General features: G+C 46.3%; 1 protein-coding gene across 1 annotated transcript; it reads right to left on the bottom strand.

The window, feature by feature from the left end:
* Positions 1 to 474: 474 nt before the first annotated feature.
* On the bottom strand, positions 475 to 15,859 carry TMEM269 (transmembrane protein 269). Its single transcript, XM_070759387.1, has 8 exons — positions 15,754 to 15,859; positions 12,790 to 12,865; positions 12,305 to 12,372; positions 8,088 to 8,235; positions 7,034 to 7,131; positions 4,652 to 4,795; positions 3,654 to 3,854; positions 475 to 2,193 (listed from the first exon to the last, which is right to left on the bottom strand). The coding sequence occupies exons 3-8, from the start codon at positions 12,327 to 12,329 to the stop codon at positions 2,084 to 2,086; spliced, it is 726 nt and encodes a 241-aa protein (XP_070615488.1). The 5' UTR covers positions 12,330 to 12,372; positions 12,790 to 12,865; positions 15,754 to 15,859; the 3' UTR covers positions 475 to 2,083.
* Between the last annotated feature and the right edge of the window lie 6,307 nt (positions 15,860 to 22,166).

The raw sequence follows: 22,166 nt of genomic DNA, 5'->3' as shown, positions 1-22,166 counted from the left end.
AGATTTCTCAAGGTGGCTCAGTGCGAAATATAGAGCAGTGGTGATGGTGTCCCCCGTCAACCTGTTGCTTCTATTAGCAAACTGGTGTTGATTGATCCTCCTTGCTCAAGGTTTATAAGAAAGGGAACAAAAAAAAACCCCAAATCCTTCTCCCATCTTGTTGACACACAGCTGACTTTTTCTGTCTCCCTCCTCTTTTTGTCTGCTTCCGTTTGGCCTTTCTAGACTTAGTAGGGGCAGGCTGTGGGTAGCGAACAATGTAAGATTTGTGTGGTAATGGAAGAGGATGGTGAATTAGATTAGATAAGAATTCTTTATTGGCCAAGTGTGATTGGACACACAAGGAATTTGTCTTTGGTGCATATACTCTCAGATTGTAACCTCACAGTGTCCACCCTCCTGCTCCAGACATAAATGTCTGCCTCATTTGTCACAGTTCCCAAGCACACACACAGTACAAAACCCAAGAAAGTCTTCAATATTTTCTGAATTTAATTTTTCCTCCAAATACGAGAACATTAGTTTCAAGTATAATTTTTCCAATGACACAACGTCCTCTTCCTGCCTTCTTTTTGTGTTTTTATCTTAACAGCTCTTGGGAAGAGACCGTTTCCCCAATTATTTATTAGATAATTTTTTTTAAAAAAAAACTATTAAAAGTGCTACTTGCCACACAAGCATTTGCAGTTCCTCTCTTTCCAACACAAATCTAGAATGTCTGCCATGACAATGGCTGGAATTGAAGTCGGTGTGGAATTCTAGATCGGAGATCTACCAGAAAGAGGTACAAAGGATTCCTTTGGCAAAGCTGGGCAGCTCACAGAGGTTGGCAGAGGTTTTCTCCTCCTTTAGTCCTCTGGTGGGAGAGGGATGTGTGGGAAGGCCACCATGTACTGGCAAAGGGGGATCCTTCATTATACCTGTAGAGGTCTTAATTTGCAGGCCCAGCTGGAGGGAATAATCCCCAAACTGTCTCCAGTTTCTGCCCATGTTGATGGATGCTGGCTTAGATTCTGCATGGAACATCGAGGTTTATCAAATGCCATGCTTCCTATCTACTCCGTGCACACATTCTACACTCGTAGAGCGCAGAATGTATCCACAGACCCTCTCCTGGCAAGTATTGGAGACTTAAAAGACACAGAAAGAGCTCGACTCTCAATTTTGGGTCAAAGATAAGCTTAATAACTTGCCCATTAAGAGTCAGACTTTGCTATCTTACTCATGTGGGCCTGAGTAACAAGAGGACAGTCATGGGAGAGATAAAACTTCCTCTAAGGGCCAAATCTGTCTCCGAAAGCAGTGGGATTCCCTTCTGCCTCAGCGTAAAGGGTGCAAATTCTGCTAGCTCACCTGTTGCAAAACCCTAGTTAAAAAAAGAAGGATCCACCTCTGATACATCAAGAGTGAGGACACCACAAGAGTGGAAAGTAGCAAGAAAAAAGGTCTGTATTCAAGTTTTCCCCATGTCCCTAAATGCTATCAGCAAGTAAATTACTGGCATTAAAAAAAAAAATCTAAGCAAGCATTTTGCCTCTTAAACCTATATTGCACTTTATATACATACATACATATATATATACATACATATAGACATTCTATACGCATACATACATACCCTGTTTCTCCTAAGAAATCCCCTCATAAGCCCAATCGGGGCTTTTAAGTGCATGGCAATAACGCCAAGCGCTTGTTTCAGGGTTCTAGATATTTTTATGGAATATATATGTCAACATATTTTTCTTGAATCCTGAAATAAGTGGTTGGCCTTATTGCCAAGTGCTTAATAAGACAGGGGTCTTATTTTCGGTGAAACATGGTAATATATACAGTATATAATATATTTTACTGTACATATCTACACTGACCAAAGGCTCAGTTTGTTAGCCAGCTGTTGACTTCAGGCCACAGGAAGCCCAGCAAGGATAACACTGCTGGAAGCAATGGAAAAATCAGAAGCTTATCACCTCAGGTGGATGAAAAACTTTAGGTAAAATGCGGAATTTTAATGCTGGATCCGTCGTCGCAGTCACTGAAGACTTGCCTGGGCAGGGTGCGGTGCTGGCGTCGCCCTCTGACGAGGTTAGACTTTGTAGCTCCACAAAGTGTTGGGGAAAAAAATGTATGATACGGACCAAATCAGGAAGTAGAGAGAGGCCAAGAAGGAGGCGTGAAACAGCAGCATCAGGATACCTGCAAGCGGGCAGGAGAGAAAGTTAAGCCTCTTGAGGCGGGCCAGATGGGATTCCGAATTCCCTCCCTGGCAGCACATGACATTTTTGAAGAAGACCCGTCGGCTTTGTTTTTAGGCCATCGGACACAACAGTCTCGTGCCTCCAGATCACAGGTGGATTCCCGCTGCAGATCACCTGGTTTCTGAGGCTCAAAGTCCCGTCAGTCCTGCTCTCTGGAATGTCACAGCACCTTTGCTTTAATCCCTACCCGTTAAGGGTTTTCCCCCCCAGGAGGAGTTCAGTTCTATTTACCATAAAGTCTTGCAAGGAAAAGGATCGGCTGGAACAACCGGGAATTGCGGAGTTTGGTATTCAGAAGACGTGAGACAACATCAGTAAAAGATCTCACTGTCCCCTGAATCCAGGTTTGGTTTGGACAGTTAAGCACGAAGGGCACTTGAAACATTTTTTTATTCCCCCCCCCCCAAATGGAACCCTTTTAGCTTCTCACACCATATAATCTCTGTTTTTTATTTTATTTTTTAGCTAGCCCTTCTCTAATGAGGCAGCAGTATCCTGGAGCAATCAAAATGTTCCTCTGGACAGATGACCTTTTTTTCCCCTCAAGTGCCATGCTCACACCCATAATGCAGTGCCCTCCCCTGCACATCTGCATACACTTCTCCCTTCCACTGTCCCCCTCCTCTGCATACACGCAGGCCTCGCTGAAACCTCTGGATTTTCATTAGGCCCGTTGGGCCACTTTTGGCCCTGCCCAGGCTTCAGGCGGCTTTCCTGAAGCCTAGGGAGGGCAAAAAATGGGCCTACCAAACGTTCATTTCCAAACTTCCAGTAGGCCTGTTGCATTTGTTTTTTTGCCATCCACGGGCTCCAGAGGCTTTCCTGAAGCCTGGGGAGGGCGAAAACAGCCTCTCCCACACTCCGTATGGCTGAAAATTAGCTGGCTTGCTGGGGCTGACAGGGCAACGCGTCGCAGGCCCTCAGATAAGGCTTCACATGCCACAGGTTCGCCATCATGGTTCTGGATTAGTGATGGCGAACCTTTTTTTCCTTGGGTGCCAAAAGAGCTTGGGCATGTGCTATCATGCATGCACGAGTGCCCACACCCATAATTTAATGCCTAAGGAGGCATTAACAGCTTCCCACGCCCCCCCCCCAGAGCCTCTGTGCAAGCCAAAAATCAGCTGGCCAGCACACACATGCATGTTGAAGCTGAGCTAGGGTAGGAGCACGCATGCCAGCATATATGGCTCTGTGTACCACCTGTGGCACCCGTGCCACAGGTTCGCCATCATTTCTCTAAACTCTTAGCCAAACAACTTCCGAGCTACTGAAAACCAGCACAAACTTTTAGAGGTTCTTAGATGGGTTCAAACTATGTGTGAATCACCAAACTGGTTGCAAATAAGCCTAACCCCATGTAACGGGAACTCCAGACTGGGCAAGCCCTGGACGTACCTCCTCCGAAAATGGCCTTCTTCCAAGCCTGGGACTCCAGCACCTTGTCATGAGGATAGAAACCCTGGTCCACCATGAAGAGGACCATCACTATGGCCATCAAGCGCATGGCCACCAGGTGACCTCCGGTCAGGAAGTAGGTGGCGGCTATCATGGAAGCGCCATAGGGGCATGGCAAACCCCGGTACATAAAGGGCATCCCTGCGGATGACGAGAAGGGAGGAGAAAAGATATACATAAATTCATTGAGGGGCAGACTAGTCCCGGGTCCCCTAGCCACACACACAAAAAACCCCAGGGTATATTGTGTCTTCACAAAGATCTAAAATGTCAGCTCAGCATGTTTGAAAAGTGCCCCAATTCCTTTAATGGAATGGCAGCATCCAGAACCTTTGACAAAACTCCGAATCGAAATGCCACTTTTCCCATTGAAAAGTGCGCTCTTAAACCCAAAGAGAGCTGGCAATGGCTGCCATGTTTCCCCGGAAATAACATACGTTGGGTCATTACAAAGATCTAAAATGGCAGCCTCCGTTTTGCCATCAGAGGCCTTCCGGAAAGCCCTCTGCAGTGGATAACAGAGCTCTAGGATCAATCTGAAGCTCTGTTATCGGCTACACAGGGCCTCTGACGGTGAAAATGGAGGTGACATGTGTGAGCGGCGGCAGGCAGCCACAGAATGGGCCTACAAATCAAGCCAGGTGTCAAAGTATGGGAGGCCTGGTAAGTAGGGCAGCTCCATCACTCCCCATCCCCACCCTAGCTTAATTTTTACTTCACCCCCCTGGAATGGGCGGAATCTTAAATTAGGGCTTATTTTGGGGGTGGGGCTTACATTGGGCAGCCATGTAAAAAATCAAGCTAGCATTTACTTTTGGGGTAGGTCGTATTTTCGAGGAAAGATGTTACTTGTGGCATCAAAAGGCAAGACAACTTTTTACAAGCCACTCCCCTACCACCACCATCCCACCAATGAGATCTTTTCCATCCAGACTCACCGCTGGAGAAGAAGCACAGCCGGATGAACACCGCCAGCACGTAGACAATCACCAGCAATCCTTCGAGGATCCCATGGGCCTGCAGGAGGAGCCCCGTGGCCAGGCCGAAGGAGGTGAAGTCTGCAAAGTCATCCAGTTTAGCCCCTGCAGGCAATGCAAAAAGGGGACCTGGTTAGTGACCGTCGAAGCCACGATCTGCCCACTTGTCGCTAGCCATGGACGGAGCCCTCTGCTTCCATTCATTGGGTGATGCCCCAAACTAAATAAATAACAACCTCAGAGTTCCTTCTGCTTGGGATGATCCAGGGGTGAAAACAGTACAGTGGTACCTCTACCTCAGAACACTTCTACTTATGAAATTTTCTAGATAAGAACCGGGGGTTCAAGATTTTTTTGCCTCTTCTTAAGAACCATTTTCCACTTACAAACCTGAGCCTCCGAAACTGTAACTGGAAAAGGTGGAGAGAAACCTCTGTGGGGCCTCTCTAGGAATCTCCTGGGAGGAAACAGGGCCGGAAAAGGCAGGGAGAAGCCTCCGTGGTGCCTCTTTAGGAATCTCCTGGAAGGAAACAGGGCCGGAATAGGTGGGGAGAAGCCTCTGTGGGGCCTCTCTAGGAATCTCCTGGGAGGAAACAGGGCTGAAAAAGGCCAGGAGAAGCCTCCATGGAGCCTCTCTAGGAATCTCCTGGGCAGAAACAGGGCCGGAAAAGGTGGGGAGAAGCCTCCGTGGGGCCTCTCTAGGAATCTCCTGGGAGGAAATAGGACTGGAATAGGTGGGGAGAAGCCTCTGTGGGGCCTCTCTAGGAATCTCCTGGGAAGAAACAGGGCTGGAAAAGGCCAGGAGAAGCCTCCATGGAGCCTCTCTAGGAATCTCGTGGGAGGAAACAGGGCCTCCATCCTCCCGGTGGTTTCCCCAATCGCACGCTTTATTTGCTTTTACATTGATTCCTATGGGGAAAATTGCTACTTCTTACAAACTTTTCTACTTAAGAACCTGGTCATAGAACGAATTAAGTTCATAAGTAGAGGTACCACTGTAGCAGGTTCCTACCAGAATGGATAAGGACACCACACCGGTACCAAAAGTTGCGTTGCGCGCACAGCTTCGGGTTTCTTGTGTGTGTGCACGTGCCTCCCAGCATGTTTTTGCTTTTGTGCATGTGCAGGAAGCAAAATCTTGAGGGGGGCATGTGGCGCATTAGATTGTGGCATTTTTTTGTTTCTGCGCATGCACAAAAACAAAAAATGGCTGAGACATCTCTCGCACGTCCTTCCCCTCGCAAAATTTTGCTTCATCTGCAGAAGCAAAACCAGGCAGACACGCACATACGCAAGACACTTGAAGCTGTGCATGCAGTGCACCCGTAGCAGCGGTACAAGCAGTCTTCCCTTGGGTGAAATCCAGCAGGTTCTGGACGAACCAGTAGCGGCAGGTTTGAGTAGTTTAGAGAACCGGCAAATCCCACCTCTGGCTGGTCCCAGGGTGAGGAGGAAATGGAGATTTTACGGTATCCTTTCCCGTCCCACACCCACCAAGTTCAGGTCCACAAAACCAGTAGGGAAAATTTTTGAATTTCACCCATGGGATGACACCCCCTTTCTCTCCACATGGAGTGGAGGCTTCCAGAAAAGAGGACTTAAATGGGGAGGGGGAGAGAAATCAATACCTCCCTAACCTGGCGTCCTCCAGATGCTAATCAAGGATATTTATTTATTGATTGATTGATTGATTTTGCCGCCCTTCTCCTTAGACTCAGGGCAGCTTACGACATGTTAGCAATAGCACTTTTTAACAGAATCATCATATTTTCCCCCACAATCCGGGTCCTCATTTTACCCACCTCGGAAGGATGGAAGGCTGAGTCAACCTTGAGCCGGTGATGAGATTTGAACCACTGACCTACAGATCTACAGTCAGCTTCAGTGGCCTCCAGTACAGCAATCTAGCTGCTGCATCACCCCGGCTCTTATTGGTATCCAGTTCGCAAAACTGCAGTCTCTAAACAGACTCTCCACATTGAGCGGCCAATTAAGGCAATTAAGACACTTAAGGCAATGAAATGGGACCTTGCCCAGCTCCAGGGCTTCTTCGGTTCAAATGAAGTGGCCCCTGTGGCTCCCTAGAGAGCAGCCACAAACTTTTCGGAAGGAACTGAGGCCTCTCCGGTCCTTCCATAGGTTAGTCAGCAACGACCTCTTTCTTGGATTCCCACTGCAGTGCCTGGTTTTCTCCTCGGCAGAGCTCCTCTCTTCAAGAACTGCCTACCGCGTAGCTTGGCTGTTTCTACAATGTCTGCAGGTTGCCCAGATTTTGGTGATCACCAACTAAAGTGAGTTGGAAGGGAAGGCCCCAAGGGAGGGTGAGATGGAAAGGAGACTCACCCAAGGCAGAGCAGGCATTGAGTTGCCGCGCAACGGCTCCATCAGCAAGGTCCAGCACGAAGCCAGTCAGGACTAGCCAGCACGCGTAGTGGTACTGCCTGGAGGAGAAGAAGAAGGGGAAGTAAAAAAAGAGGCAAGATTGCTTCCTGTGTCCATGGATGCTGTCCCTGTCTCCCACCCAGTCCTGCCATCCCTCTTCATCTCTGGCCCACGGGATCCAGAAAAGCCCAGTGGGCAATACGAATTCTTTCTGTCTTGAATCCAGGGCAGATTCCACTTAACGGCTGCTACTGGTGCGCTTCCCACGGAGTTTCGTGACCCCCGCCCAGGCATGTTCGAGCAACATTTTGATTCTCTGCATAGGCAGGAAGCAAAATTTCACGAGGGGACACGCGTGAGAGCAAGATTATGGCGATTTTTTTGGCTTCTGCACATACCCGGAAGCAAAAAATTGACAAAAAGAAGCAAAATCTCGCTTGGGCGCATGCATGTGAACACCAGGGACATGGAGCTCTGTGCGCAGCTCCATTTTTCCCACTGGATCTACAGCGTGGCCCGTACTGGTAGAAACCCATTACTGCTTGAATCCAGCTAGATCAATGGTCATCAATGGATGGTCCATGGACCACTAGTAGTCTGCGAGAAAATTTTGCTGGCCCGCAGAAAAATTATTTGCATTTATTTATATAGTACTAAATTGGGGGTCCTCAGATGACGGCCTCTGGGCCAGATAAGTGCCATGAACGCTTGCATTGCTGCAGAATCTTCCCCTTCAGGGAGCCGGCTGTTTTGCCAACCCTTTTTCATGGTGGCTGTTTAGCTCCAGCAACCCCTTCCTGTTGAGGCCTTAGGGAGCCTAGGCGAGCAGGAAAGGAGTGGTGAGTAGGAGCCCATCAGCGTGAGTGACACCACGCCCACCCAGTCACATTACCACATTGCCACACCCACCTAGCCGTTCATTAGGCCAGTGTTTCCCAACCTTGGCAACTTGAAGAGATCTGGACATCAACCAGAATTCCCCAGCCAGCAGCCAGGAGGCCAACCTTCCACCTACCCGTTCAGGCTGCAGAGGACGGAGGAGAGGCCCATGAGAAGGTTGGCCAGGGAGATCGAGTTGGCTGCATTCTTGCGCAGGAACTCGACAGCTTGCACCCGACCAGCTTGCTCGCTCAAGAAAAGCTTCTTGGTGTATTGGAAGATTCCTGGAAGAGGACAACAGAAAGGTCGGAGTGAGAAGCCGAGAGGATCCACGGGCCAGCATGCGAACAAAATCCCTCCGTACCGTCCAGGGGCAGATTGCTCCTGCGATGTGCACGCAGCTTTGGGCGTCTTACGTGCGCATCCATTTCCCAGTGTGTCTTTGCTTCTACACATGCGCAGGAAGCAAAATCTTGTGAGGGGACGCACACACGCGATTTCAGTGGGTTTTTTGCTTCTGCACATGTGTGGAAGCAAAAAAAATAAATCACCGAAATCTTACACACATGAATGTCCCCTTGCAAGATTTTCCTTCCTGTGCATGCACAGAAGCAAAAACACGCTGGGGGCATGCATGCATGCAAAACACCTGACGCTGTGTGTGCAGCTCAATTTTTACTACCGGTGTGGCATCCTTTACTGTTCTGGTAGGAACCCACTACTGGTACCGTCATTTCTTTTGAGCCCGGCCTTGAAGGCAGCTCCTTCTTGGTTCCAAAACGGGAGAAATTCAAGCTGACGAGATCGACGAGGCCAGCTGTGTTCAGCCCGCACTTCCTGGCCATCGGAAGCCCGCATATATATGGCAAGAGGCATGCAGAGGGAGAAAGGCAGGCCCTGCATGCAACGGCCCAGCTCTTCCCCAAGTGCTACAGCCTTCCTCCCATACACACACACACCGCAGTGCAGTATTCCCTCTAATTTTTTTTTGGGGGGGGCGAAAAAGTATAGTGTCTGAGCGGCAGTCCCTTCGGGGGACAGAAATAATAAATAAATAAATAAACAAACAAACAAACAAATAAAAAACCCACCTTGTTTTGCCTCAGAGAATTTCAAAATAAAATACTGTACTGTGTGTCTATAACAGTGAGCTCATAATAGGGCAACTCTATCAATATCAAAATGCCACTTAAATAGTTGAGCTAGTTTCAAACTAGATTTTGATTTTCTTTCTCTCTTCCTTACTCCCATTCTTTTTCTTTCTCTTTTCCTTCCTCTTTTTTTTCTATCTGTTTCTCTCTCTTCCTCTCTTCCTCTCTCTCTCCTTCCCTCTCACTCTTTCCCTCTCGGCTTCTGGGCAGGTTTGGAAAACTCTGAGTTGATGATGATTTTTAAGTGAGCGATTGCTCACTGCTCAGCTTAGAGGGAGCTATGCCGCAGTGGTTAGTTCATCCTGTCTGTGTGTGCATTATATCCATGCCCGCCACAAGGTTGCACACACAGGCAGGCAGCCGCATCACCAGCCTTTGACACCTTCACTCTAGTGGGGGGACTAACACAGCAAGCCAGGGTGGCTGAGAGGATTATTAAGTGCTGGAACAAGACTAATATAGAATAGAGTAGAGTAGAGTAGAGTAGAGTAGAGTAGAGTAGAGTAGAGTAGAGTAGAGTAGAATAGAATAGAATAGAATAGAATAGAATTCTTTATTGGCCAAGTGTGATTGGACACACAAGGAATTTGTCTTGGTGCAGATGCTCTCAGTGTACATAAAAGAAAAAGATACATTTGTCAGGAATCAAATAAGCAATGAAGAAACATTCAATATTAATAAAAATCTTAGGATACAAGCAACAAGTTACACTCATACAGTCCTAAGTGGGAGGAAATGGGTGATAGGAATGATGAGAAAAAATTAGTAGAAATAGAAGTGCAGACTTAGTAAAAAGTTTTATTTATTTAGCAGAGTGATGGCATTTGTGAAAAAAACTGTCCTTGTGTCTAGTTGTCTTGGTGTGCAGTGCTCTATAGTGACGTTTTGAGGGTAGGAGGTGAAACAGTTTGTGTCCAGGATGCAAAGGGTCAGTAAATATTTTCACCGCCCTCTTTTTGACTCATGCAGTATAGAGGTCCTCAGTGGAAGGCAGGTTGGCTGCAATTTCATAAACTACTCAAGACGCATCTATACTGCCAGGCATGGGGGAGTTGAAACACCTTTCCCCCAGGCTCTTTATATTTTATGTTTGGTATGTATGTGTTGTTTGGTTTTTAAATATAATAGGGCATACAAATCTAATAAATTGAATTGAATTGAATTTATACGCTTCTTTTTTAATATTAGATTTGTTTCACTATAATATTGTTTTTTATTATTGTTGTGAGCCGCCCCGAGTCTTCGGAGAGGGGCGGCATACAAATCTAATAAATTATTATTAATTATTGTTAATTGTTTTTTCTGCAGTTGGGCATATGGGCCCCTCCCGCTGCTTTTTTCCTCCTCCTCCTCCCCCACCTAGTCAGCGTTGACTTTTCTGTCCAGTTGGGACTTCTGAGCCTTGGTGGCACAGTGGTTAGAGTGCAGTACTGCCAGCTACTTCTGTGGATCACTGGCTGCCAGCAGTTTGGCGGATCGTATCTCAGTAGGCTCAAGGTTAGCTCAGCCTCCTTCCATCCTTCTGAGGTGGGTAAAATGAGGACCCAGATTGTTTGGGGCAAATATGCTTACTCTCTGTAAACCGCTTAGAGAGGGCTGTAAAGCATTGTGAAGCGGTATATAAGTCTAAATCATATTGCTATTCTGTCCCTCTGGCAATTCCACCAGTGGCCGTTCGGCCTCCGAGTTGCTGCTATTGCTGCTCCCTCCTCTGCGGCCTCGGGGCCCTTCTACGTTGGCAGAAAAGTTGTTGTAAGGGTAGGTCACCGCCACCACCAGGCCCTCCTCGGTCTCTTGCATGGGAAACTCAGGGGGGGGCTTTCCTGCTCACCTCACGCACGCCGCTTGGAGAGGCCTTGACCAAAAAGGAGGGGAACATGCATGTGCACAGACACGCATGTATATTTAGGGGATGCATCCCCCACCTGCCCCTGTTTGTCGCCCCTTTTTTTAAAAAAATAATCTCACATTTGTTTTTCCTTGCAATTTTTGACATTTCACAACAATTCTGAAATGAAGTAGACTCATCCATAAAGAAACTGCTTTCCTTTTGAAAAAAAAAAGGTTTTGTAAAAAAAATTAAATTAAATTTCCCTTCATGGGCCTCCCCTTTGAGTTCCAGGGCCCCCAGAACAATGTATCGGCTGCATCCCACCTCCTTCTCCTCAGGCCTGTGGCAATCCCGCCTGGCACAAGAGGGGGCCGCTTTTCAACCAGGAGGGCAGGTGCTGACTCAACCCTGGAAGTCGAGGAGGCAACGGATGACCCCCTGCCCGCATTGCCAGCGACCTGGATTCTCCGCCTCATTGGACAGCTGCGGGCAGCTGCGGGCGTTGGATGGCCAGAGTATTTCATGCGATTCCAGGTGGCAGGTGATAATAATCACTTGGGAAGGAGCAAAGTTCAAATCACACATCTGTTCCTGGTGGTTTAAGCTTGCAAGAACAATTTGCATCCAAATCTAAATTTCAGGCAAACTGTGGAAAGCCTAAGCTGGATGTCCCTGGCTGAATGCTGAGGTTTTTCTCTTCCTGTTCCTATGATGGACTTTGCCCTAGGGGCCAAACATCCAGCTTTCCAAGCAAAATTGCCACAAAACAACAAACCATCACATTACTGTATTTTTCAGCCTATAAGACACACCTCCCCCCCCCCCCGGGCAAAGAGTCTGGAAAATTGGGTGCATGTTATACTCTGCATGTAGCTTTTTCGAAGCTTCTTTTTTCCAGCCCTAATGAGGCTTCCCAGCTTTTACCTGCTTGCGGCTTTTCCATTGTTACTCCCTCGGAAGAAGGGTTTTTCTAAACAAATAATTCCCTCAACACTGTCAAACTATTTACTAAGTCTGCACTACTATTACTGGTACTTTTTTCTCATCATTCCTATCACCCATTTCCTCCCACTTACGACTTTATGACTGTAACTCCTTGCTTGTATCCTTACGATATTTATTAATATTGATTCTTTCCTGATTGCTTATTTGACTCCTGAGACAATCATTAAGTGTTGTACCTCATGATTCTTGAGAAATGTATCTTTTTCTTTTATGTACACTGAGAGCATCTGCACCAAAGACAAATTCCTTGTGTGTCCAATCACACTTGGCCAATAAAGAATTTTATTCTACTCTATTCTAAGAGAGGAATGTCCACCTGTTGCTTCTATAAGCATGACTATAGAAGAGGCTATGTCTCTGACTTACCAGAAGGAGGCGATACTATCCACATTGTGGCTGTCGAATCAGCTGGGAATCCCTGCGGGCTGATGTCCCTGGAAATGAAGGGGGTGTGGGAGTTAGAGGCCAGCCTGTCAGTTGGCAGAGGCAGTCATAAAAACAAAGCACAGCCTGCTTGTAAACAATGAGCAAGATCCACCTCCGGGGCCAAGCCAGTCGTTCTAGCATTTTCCCCCTTGCAATAATTGGTCAGTGGCGTTTGGGGGGCAGCGAGGTTTTAGAGGAGGCAGAGGGGTCAAGAGAGGGGGGCAAAGGAAGCCCAGAAGGGACATCCTTCCCCCTTCCCACAAATGTGATGGATCATTTTTAAGGGGGCTGAAAGCGGTTTTGTCTAATGAGGTTAAAAAAAACAACAACCCCAAAGCAGGTGATGGTGAGTGCTAGTCTAATTTTCGCCATAAAAGCCCACCGGGTGACTTTGGGTCAGTCTGTAGCCTTTTAGCCCAACTTACCTCACAAGAAAGATGCCTTCGGGTGAAAACTGAAAAAGGGTAGAAGACAAGGTATCTTTTCTGCCTTGAGTTATTTCTAAAAAAGAAAAAATAAAGGCAGCATAAAAATATCTTCTATCTATCTATCTATCTATCTATCTATCTATCTGTTATCTATTTCTATCCATCCATCCATCAATACTATCCCTAAAACATGTCAATAATGTACTTAATTATAGATTTTTATCCCATCGATCATAAATCAATATCCTATTTTTGCACCTATTTCTACTGCTATTTATTAGTCTGGTTTTTTTCCTGATTTCATTAAACTCCCCACCCTCTATCTCGCTCTCCTCCTACTACCTTCTTTCTCCTTCTCTCCCTCTTCCTACGTCCCTCCACTCCTTCTCTCCTCCCTTTGCCTTTCTACTTCCTTGTAACCTTCCCGTGAATGATCCTAATCCTAATTCATCTTACATTTCACAGACTGGTAGTGTATTTCCATACATCTTCAAACTATAGGCTGCATAGTTAGAGGGTTGTGAGAGACTGGGCAGAGTTGCCCGCTGCCCGTCACTCCTGTTGGGAGGACAACTGGCACATGGCTAGGAGGGCAGGTTAAGCGTGCAAGGTTCCTGGGCATTGACACAGAAATGGCTTTTTGGGGGAGGGGGGAGATGGAGGAACTGGTTGCGGATTTGACTTAGGCACGCCATGCTCTGCGCTCCTGCTGGATTTTGCCCAAGGTGAAACCTGTAATTTCTTTCCCAAATTTATCTATATCTATTGTATATCCTATATTCTTCATCCACTTTATCCTTGTATCTTAAAGTGTTCAAATTCTAAATCGATAGACAAAAAATAGCTATAAAACTTTTTAATCATATGTTCATCTGGGCCAAATAAAAGTTCATCTAGTTTAGGTTTTTTTCGAGATTTACACTTTCTTCTTTATTATCTCCATTATATCTTGCCTGCAATTGTATATACGTAAACCAATCAAGGTTTATAACTTGTTTTTCTAATTATATCATTGTTTTCAACCTTTTTGATTGTCCTATTAAATTTTTATATCATGATATTTTATTCCACTGTACTCTGCTGGGGTAAGTCTGAGCTTCCAAAGGGAAACCTGTAGGGCAGAGCTCTTCAAACTCGACAATTTTTAAGACTTGTGGGGGAACTTCAACTCCCAGAATTCTCCAGCTGGAGAGGGATTTCATTCCCAGAATTCCCTGACCAACCTGGCAACCGGCGAATCCTAGGCAGATGAAGCCCATGCAGTTCTGAGTGGAGAATTCTGGGTGTTGGAAGTCTCCCAAGTCTTAAAAGTTGCCAAGTTTGGGGACCCCCTGCTGTAGGGTGAAGACTAGCCCTGTTTTTAGTTTCTAAACGCAGTTTCTAACTACCTTAGCTTGGTGAGTTAGTTAAACATACTGCACAGGGTCCGATGGGGGTGCAGTTCATTTCAACGTGCCTGAGAAATGGATGGTGGGGTTCATTGGAGGCGGGATTCCCCCTGGAATGCTGGGCATAACCGAGCTCTAGTTGGCCTGTCAGTTCCCACGAGAGGGAGGGGGGCAGGAGGGTAGGGTAGGCAGACGGCTTGCAAAGCACCAATGCAAGCTGGGATGCCATGAGATGGGGTTGGATTTAAGTCCCCAGACACCACCCCTCAAATGGGGGGGGGCATGCATCCCGGGATTAGAAGCTGGGCATCGGGCACACATGTTTTTCACATACTGAGACTTCCCCGTGGCCAAATTCCTGGCAATTGGCACCTCTCGCAATGCTACCGTCTTTCCTGGGTCAGTGGGTTGAGGGAGAGAGGGTTCAAACAGGTGGGGAGAGGGAGGTACCCTGCCCTTTCAGTTCTAGATTTAGATCACTAGAGTTGGAAGGGACCTTACAGGTCATCTAGTCCAACCCCTATCCCAAGCAAGAGTTCCTACACCGTTTTAGACAGATTAGGAGGCTCAGTGGCTAAGACACCGAAGTGTCAGTCAGAAAGGTGGGGCAGTTCAGCAGTTCAAATTCCTAGTGTAGATCTCTTAGAGGGTTCGACTGGATGACCTCCAAGGTCCCTCCCAACTCTGTTAAAATGTAGGTCCAATCTCCTCTTGAAAGTCTCAAACATTGGAGCACCATTTTAGACAGAGCAGGTGGCTCCGTGGCTGAGACACTGAAGGTGTCAGTCAGAAAGGTGGGCAGTTCAGCGGCTCAAATCCCTAGCGAAGGTCTCCTAGCGAGTTGGACTGGACGACCTCCAAGGTCCCTCCCAACTCTGTTTAACTGTTAAGACGGGGGTCCAATCTCCTCTCTTGAAAGTCTCAAGCGTTGGAAAGTGTCAACTTCCACTCCAGGGATCTAAGGGGATGGAGGGGGGGGAGTTTCCAATTTCCTAGGGGGTCACCGGACCCAGCCCACCCCCGTTGGCTGATCAGAGTCAGAAGGAGCCACCTGCGGCCAGCAGGGGTGGGCTAGATGACCTCTAGGCCCCCTCCCAACATCACTCTCTGCTGTAGAGTCAGTGAGCCCAGCAGGTTGGACTGGATGACCTCTAAGGTCTCTTCCAACTCTGTTTAACTGTTAAAACAGCGGTCCAATCTCCTCTTGAAAGTCTCAAGCGTTGGAGCTCTCGACTCCAGGGATCCAAGGGGATGGGGGGGGGAGGCTCTTCTTGGTCCTCGGAAGCGGGGCTGGGTTAAGGAGGGGGCCTCCTCTTCTAGGGGGTCGCCGGGTCCAGCCCACCCACGTCGGTTCATCCAAGCAGCCCCGCAGGAATCAACGGAGGGCTCCTGGAGCGCCTGGAGATGCCCTCCATCCCACCCTGCGCATCCCTCCCATCCTTGGCGGGGCAAAGGGCTCCGGGACAGCTAGACTGCCCCCGAAGGTGGAAGCTCCTCCGCCGGTCGCCGCTCTCTGCTTCGACGCTTGTCCAGAGCACCCGCTCTCGCTCTCTCCCACAGCTCGCCCGCTTACCTTCCGCGCCGCGTTCCGTAGCTGTCCCGCTTGCAGCGCCGTTGCGCGCCCGCTTTTATGCTGTGCATCTCGGCACCACCGCCGCTGGGGAAAATTCCACTAGAAAGGGGAAGGGGCGGGGGCCGGCCGCAGACCCCTCCTCCGGGGCCGCCCCGCCCCGCCCGGAGGGTGCCTCCCCGCCCGCGGAAAAGTCTTGCCCCATTTTCAGCACCCGCTGTTCCCTTCTGCCTCCTGGCACCGGCCTGCTTGCAAAGCATGAGCAACAGCAATAGCATATACTGTATAGACTTTATATACCGCTTCGCAGTGCTTTGATAGCCCTCTCTAAGCTCTTTGCAGAATCAGGCTCTTATCCCCCAACAATCTGGGTCCTCCTTTGACCCACTTTGGAAGGACACGGACTTCAGAGGAGAATCAGAACTGCGGAAAAAACAATTGCTGCCAACCTGCCTTCCACTGAGGACCTGTATACTGCAGGAGTAAAAAAAGAGGACTGTGAAAATATTGACAATATTAAATATATTAATATATTTTAATTTTTTTTTATTTTTTAATTTATTTTATTTATTAAATATATTAATATTAATATATTTAAAATATTGTCAAAAAGAGGGCTGTGGAAATATTGACTGATCCCCCTCGCATTCTGGACATAAACTGTTTCAACTCCCACCCTCAAAATGTCGCTACAGAGTACACCAAGATAACTAGACACAAGAACAATTTTTTTACAAACGCCATCACTCTGCTAAACAAATAATTCCCTCAACACTGTCAAACTTTTTACTAAGTCTGCACTTCTATTACTAGTAGTTTTTTCTCATCCTTCCTATCACCCATTTCCTCCCACTTAGGACTGTATGACTGTAACTTGTGGCTTGTATCCTTAAGATTTTTATTAATATTGATTGTCTCTTCATTGCTTATTTGACCCCTATGACAATCATTAAGTGTTGAACCACATGATTCTTGACAAATCTATATTTTCTTTTATGTACACTGAGAACATATGCACCAAAGACAAATTCCTTGTGTGTCCAATCACACACTATTCTATTCTATTCTATTCTATTCTATTCTATTATACTCTACTCTACTCTACTCTATTCGAACATAAGAAGAGCCATGCTGAATCAGGCCAAAGCCCATCGAGTCCAGCATTCTGTGTCACACAGTGGCCCACCAATTGTACATGGGAATCGAGCAGAAAGAGAAGGCAAAACCCTCCCTTTCCCTTGACCCCCAACAAATGGCACTCAAGGGAATCCTGCCTGCCTCAACCAACATAGAGGCAGCACATGGACATCCATTTCAATAACCACCGATACACTTGGCATCCATGAATCTGTCTAATCCTGCCTTGAAGCTCTCCAGGCTGACAGCTGTCACGACCTCTTCTGGAAGGGAATTCCATAAACCAAGGACCCTCTGGATGAAGAAATATTTCCCTTTATTTGTCCTCACTTTCTTACCTAGGAGCTTTAGGGAGGGCCTCCTCATCCTAGTATTGTGTGATAGAGAAAATATTTTTTTCTCTACCTGCCTTTTCTGTCCCATGCATGATTTTAGACACTTCAATCACTTCTATGCACCCAGCCACGGCACCAGTGCCTGGGCAGATTTGCCCCCGACCCCCTTCTCCCTCTTCACTCCAGAATCAGATCTCTCCTCTTCTTGAAGACCTCTCAACCCCAAGAACCACAAATTGAAGCATGGCTCAACCATTTTTCAAATTGGTGCCTTTATCCGCCCGGGGCTGGCTTCCATCATTTTTTGAGCTTTTTTCCTTACACCCAATGGGTGCCTTAAGCATCACTCCTGCAAGAGTCAAAAAGAGGGCCGTGAAAATATTGATGGACCCCTGGCATCCTGGACATAAATTGTTTCAACTCCTACCCTCAAAACGACACTATAGAACACTGCACACCAAGACAACTAGACACAGGACAGTTTTTCCCCCCAAATGCCATTGCTTTGCTAAATCAATAATTCCCTCAATACTGTCAAACTATTCAGTAAGGCTGCATTAATATTACTATTAGTTTTTCTCATTGTTCCATCTCCTCCCACTTATGACTACATGGCTATAATTTGTTGCTTGCATCCTTAAGATTTATATTAGTATTGTTTCCTGATTGCTTATTTGTACCCTATAATAATCATTAAGTGTTGTACCTCATGATTCTTGACAAATTGTTCTGCAAAGCACCTAAACGTAGAATGAGAAGCAATGGGTGGAAACTAAATCAAGGAGAGAAGCAACTTAGAACTTTAAAAAAATCCTGACGGTTAGAACAATTAACCAGTGAAACACAAGTTGCCTCCAGAAGTTGTGAATGCTCCAACACTGGAAGTTTTTAAGAAGATGTTGGATAACCATTTGTCTGAAGTAGTGTAGGGCTTCCTGCCTAAGCAGGGAATTGGGCTAGAAGACCCCCAAGGTCCCATCCATCTCTGTTTATTATGTTTATTATTATTATTATTATTATTATTATTATTATTATTATTATTATTATTATTATTATTATTATTATTATCATTATCATTAATAATAATAATAATAATAATAATAATAATAATAATAATAATAATGTGTGTTTTGTTTTATGTACACTGAGAGCATCTGCACCAAACACTCAAAAAGGAGACAGAAGGACTAATACTGGCGGCACAAGAACAGGCCATTAGAATAAATCCTGTCAAAGCCAGAATTGAAAAAATCAACAGACGATCCAAAGTGCAGACTCTGTAAAGAAACAGATGAAACAATCGATCACATACTCAGCTGCTGCAAAAAGATCACACAGACTGACTACAAGCATAGACATGATGCTGTGGCACAGATGATCCACTGGAACTTGTGCCGGAACTACCATTTACCAGTGGCAAAGGACTGGTGGGATCATAAGCTCGAAAAAGTGGTCGAAAATGAGCAAGCAAAACTACTGTGGGACTTCCGACTTCAGACTGACCGAATTCTGAAGCATAACACACCAGACATTGTGATCGTGGAGAAAAAGAAAGCATGGATCATCGACATCGCAATCCCAGGGGACAGCAGAATTGAGGAGAAGCAGCTAGAGAAATTAGTGAAATACGAAGATCTAAAAATTGAGCTGCAACAACTCTGGCATAAGCCAGTGAAAGTGGTCCCAGTAGTACTTGGCACGCTGGGTGCAGTGTCAAAGGATCTCAGCAGACATTTGAAAACCATCGGAATTGACAAAATCTCCATCTATCAATTGCAAAAGGCCGCTTTACTGGGATTGGCAAACATAATTCGCCGCTACATCATGCAGTCCTAGGTGCCTGGGAAGCGCCCGACTGGTGATGAAATGCGAAATCCAGCATAGTTGTCTCGTTTGCTGTGTTGTATTGAAATAATAATAATAATAATAATAATAATAATAATAATAATAATAATAATAATAATGTGTCTTTTCTTTTATGTACACTGAGAGCATCTGCACCAAAGACAAATTCCTTGTGTGTCCAATCACACTTGGCCCGTAAAGAATTCTATTCTATTCTATTCTATTCTATTCTACTCTTATTCCTACTCCTATTTCTATATTTCTATTTCTATTTCTGTTCTTTTATTATTCTTATTCTATTTCTATTCTATTCTATTTCTGTTCTATTTCTATTCTATTCTTTTATTCCATTCTTATGCAATTCTATTCTTATTCTATTCTATTCTCTAAGAGACATGGAGGGTAGACATTCAAAGACGCGTCCCCTGAATTCCCACTGATGTGGCACGCTCTGCCCCACGGCCCCTCTCCGGGCATTTTGCTGACTTTTTGCTAAAGTCAGATCTTTTCTTTGCCGCTTCATAGCATTGCCCAGTTCCTTGATTAGGTGGCCAGCTGAACAGTTGTGTGGTTCAGTTGTGGCCGACTGCTCTGCCGGCCACTCTTCAAAAACCCATTTTTGCCACGAGAGGAGGAGTGCTCTGAAACGGGGGTCTCCAAACTTGGCAACTTTTAAGACTTGCAGACTTCAACTCCCAGAATTCACAAGCCAGCACTTTGTTTCACTCTGCTGAAGTCAAGATATATTACGCTTACTGCATACCTACCATCTATGGTGAAAGTTACCCTATGTGGCTGGCTGGAGAATTCTGGGAATTGAAGTCCACAAGTCTTCAAGTTGCCAAGTTTAAAGACCTCTGCTCTAAATTATACTTCTCCCCTCACACCTGGGACTATCTTGCCCCCTTCTGAGAGGAGAGTGATGGGCAGGCAAGATGGCACCTCCTTCCCCTTCGCAAAGGCTCTCCTGGTGGGCAGGTTGGTGGAGAGCAGGACCACGGCCAGCTCCGCAGGCTTCCATTGAGAGGCCTCCAGCCAGGCCCTTGCAAGGAACTCCCCATCCACAAGGCCCAAAAGAAGGCAAGGTGAGGCCAAGCTTGGGGTGCTGACAGGGGAGAGATGCAGGAGGGGCAGGGGTGGGTGGGCGGGCAGGCTGGGAGTCGTGCCACCTTGCCAAGGAACCCAAGAGAAGCAAAGTTGCAGCCAGGTGGACCAAAGCTGCTCTAAGCCTGTAGGAACGGTTACAGGCATTAGGAATGTCTATAGTGGAAAAAAGGACTAGAGATTATTTGAGAGAGGCATTCCAGTATTGGAGGGGCTGCTCCAAAGAAGAGGAGATTGTCCACCTATTCTCCCAAGCACCGGAGGGCAGGACAAGAAGCAATGGATGGAAACTAATCAAGGAGAGAAGCAACTTAGAACTAAGAAGGAGTTTCCTGACAGTGAGAATAATCAGTTAATGGAACGGCGTGCCTCCATAAAGTTGTGGGAACTCCATCATGGAGATTTTAAAGAAAAGACTGGACAGTCACTTGTCTGAAATGGTATATAGGTTCTCCTCTATTGAGCAGGGGTCTGGAATAGAAGTCCCCCAAGGTCCCTTACAGCTTTGATTCTATTCCGTTCCGTTCTATTCTATTCTTATTTTTTATATTCTATATTCTATATTGTGTATTCTATATTCTATAGAATTCTATATTCTATAGAATGTGTGGGCATGAATGGTATTTTAAAAGTCTTTTAGTTTTTATAGTAATTTTTAAGATTAGATTTCTATAAATGTATACTGAACTGTATTTATTATGTTGCGCGCTGCCGTGAGTTGTCTGAGAAGGGTGGCATAGAAATCTAATAAATAAATAAAAAAGAAATATTCTATATTCTATGTTCTGTGTTCCACATTCTACATTCTATATCCCAAGATCAGGTGGGCTTCAGATCCTTTAGCATTGGGTTTGCTGCCCCATTGCTGGGTGAGAGGACTGTAAAGCACTGTGAAGTGATATATAAATCTTCCTTCCTTCCTTCCCAGGGTTTAGAATGTGGTATTGCAAGCTAACTCTGCCCACTGCCAACAGTTCAATCCCAATTGGCTCAAGGTTGACTCAGCCTTTCCTGATTCCGAGGTGAGTAAAATGACCCAGATTGTTTGGGGGGGAGGGCAATATGCTGACTCTGTAAACCGCTTAGAGAGGGCTGTATAAAACACCAGGAAGTGGTATATAAATCTAAATGCTATTGCTAAGGGCTATCCTAGGAGAACCAAGGCAGGTTTAGTGCAAAGTTGCAGAGGTCGAAGGATCTTGTTTGCCAAGCACCTTGCCTCCCAAACAACTCACCTGTGAGAACAAGGAAGCAAAACAAGACTGCTTTGGACTCTTCTGACCCTGGGGGCCAATATATATTTAATCGTTAATGGGTTTTAATTCTGTCTGATGTCTGGCTGCGCGGTGACAGTGACCTCTGACAAGTCATCCTATCGTGGCCATAAACTGGGAATGAGGGCTCTTAAGCCGCCCCAGCAGACGCATTCTAAGCCGCTTGCCATAAAAAGCGGTTGTAAAACCCGAGTAATCATTGCAGAGAAGCCCGTCTTTTTACTACTGCCCGGGTTCTCGGAAATGAAATGATCTTTGGAGCGCTAGTTAAATGGTGACCTTGGCTTTGATCCAGGAAAGGTAGAGGGATTCTCCTTTGACCTCCTTTCAGTGGTTGCCACAGGAGAAGGAGGGAACAAAGGTGCGGAGATTTGGCTTGAGCAGAGGTCTTCAAACTTGGGGACTTTAAGACCTGTGGACTTCAACTCCCAGAATTCTCCAGCCAGCGTAATCCACAAGTCTTCAGATACTTTAGCAACAGGTTTGCTGCCCCATTGCTCGGCAAGAGGGCTGCAAAGCACTGTGAAGTGGTATAAAAGTCTTCCTTCCTTTCCTTCCTTCTTTCCTCCCTTCCTTCCCAGGTTTTAGAATGTGGTATTGCAGGCTAACTCTCTGCCCACTGCCAACAGTTCAATCCCAAGTTGACTCAGCCTTCCATCCTTCCGAGGTGGGGTAAAATGGGGACCCAGATTGTTTGTGGGTCAATATGCTGACAAAGGAG

This window comes from Erythrolamprus reginae, chromosome 8 (genome assembly GCF_031021105.1).
Source record: "Erythrolamprus reginae isolate rEryReg1 chromosome 8, rEryReg1.hap1, whole genome shotgun sequence".
Classification (NCBI taxonomy): Eukaryota; Metazoa; Chordata; class Lepidosauria; order Squamata; family Dipsadidae; genus Erythrolamprus; species Erythrolamprus reginae.
This window is presented reverse-complemented; position numbering and strand designations above follow the sequence as displayed.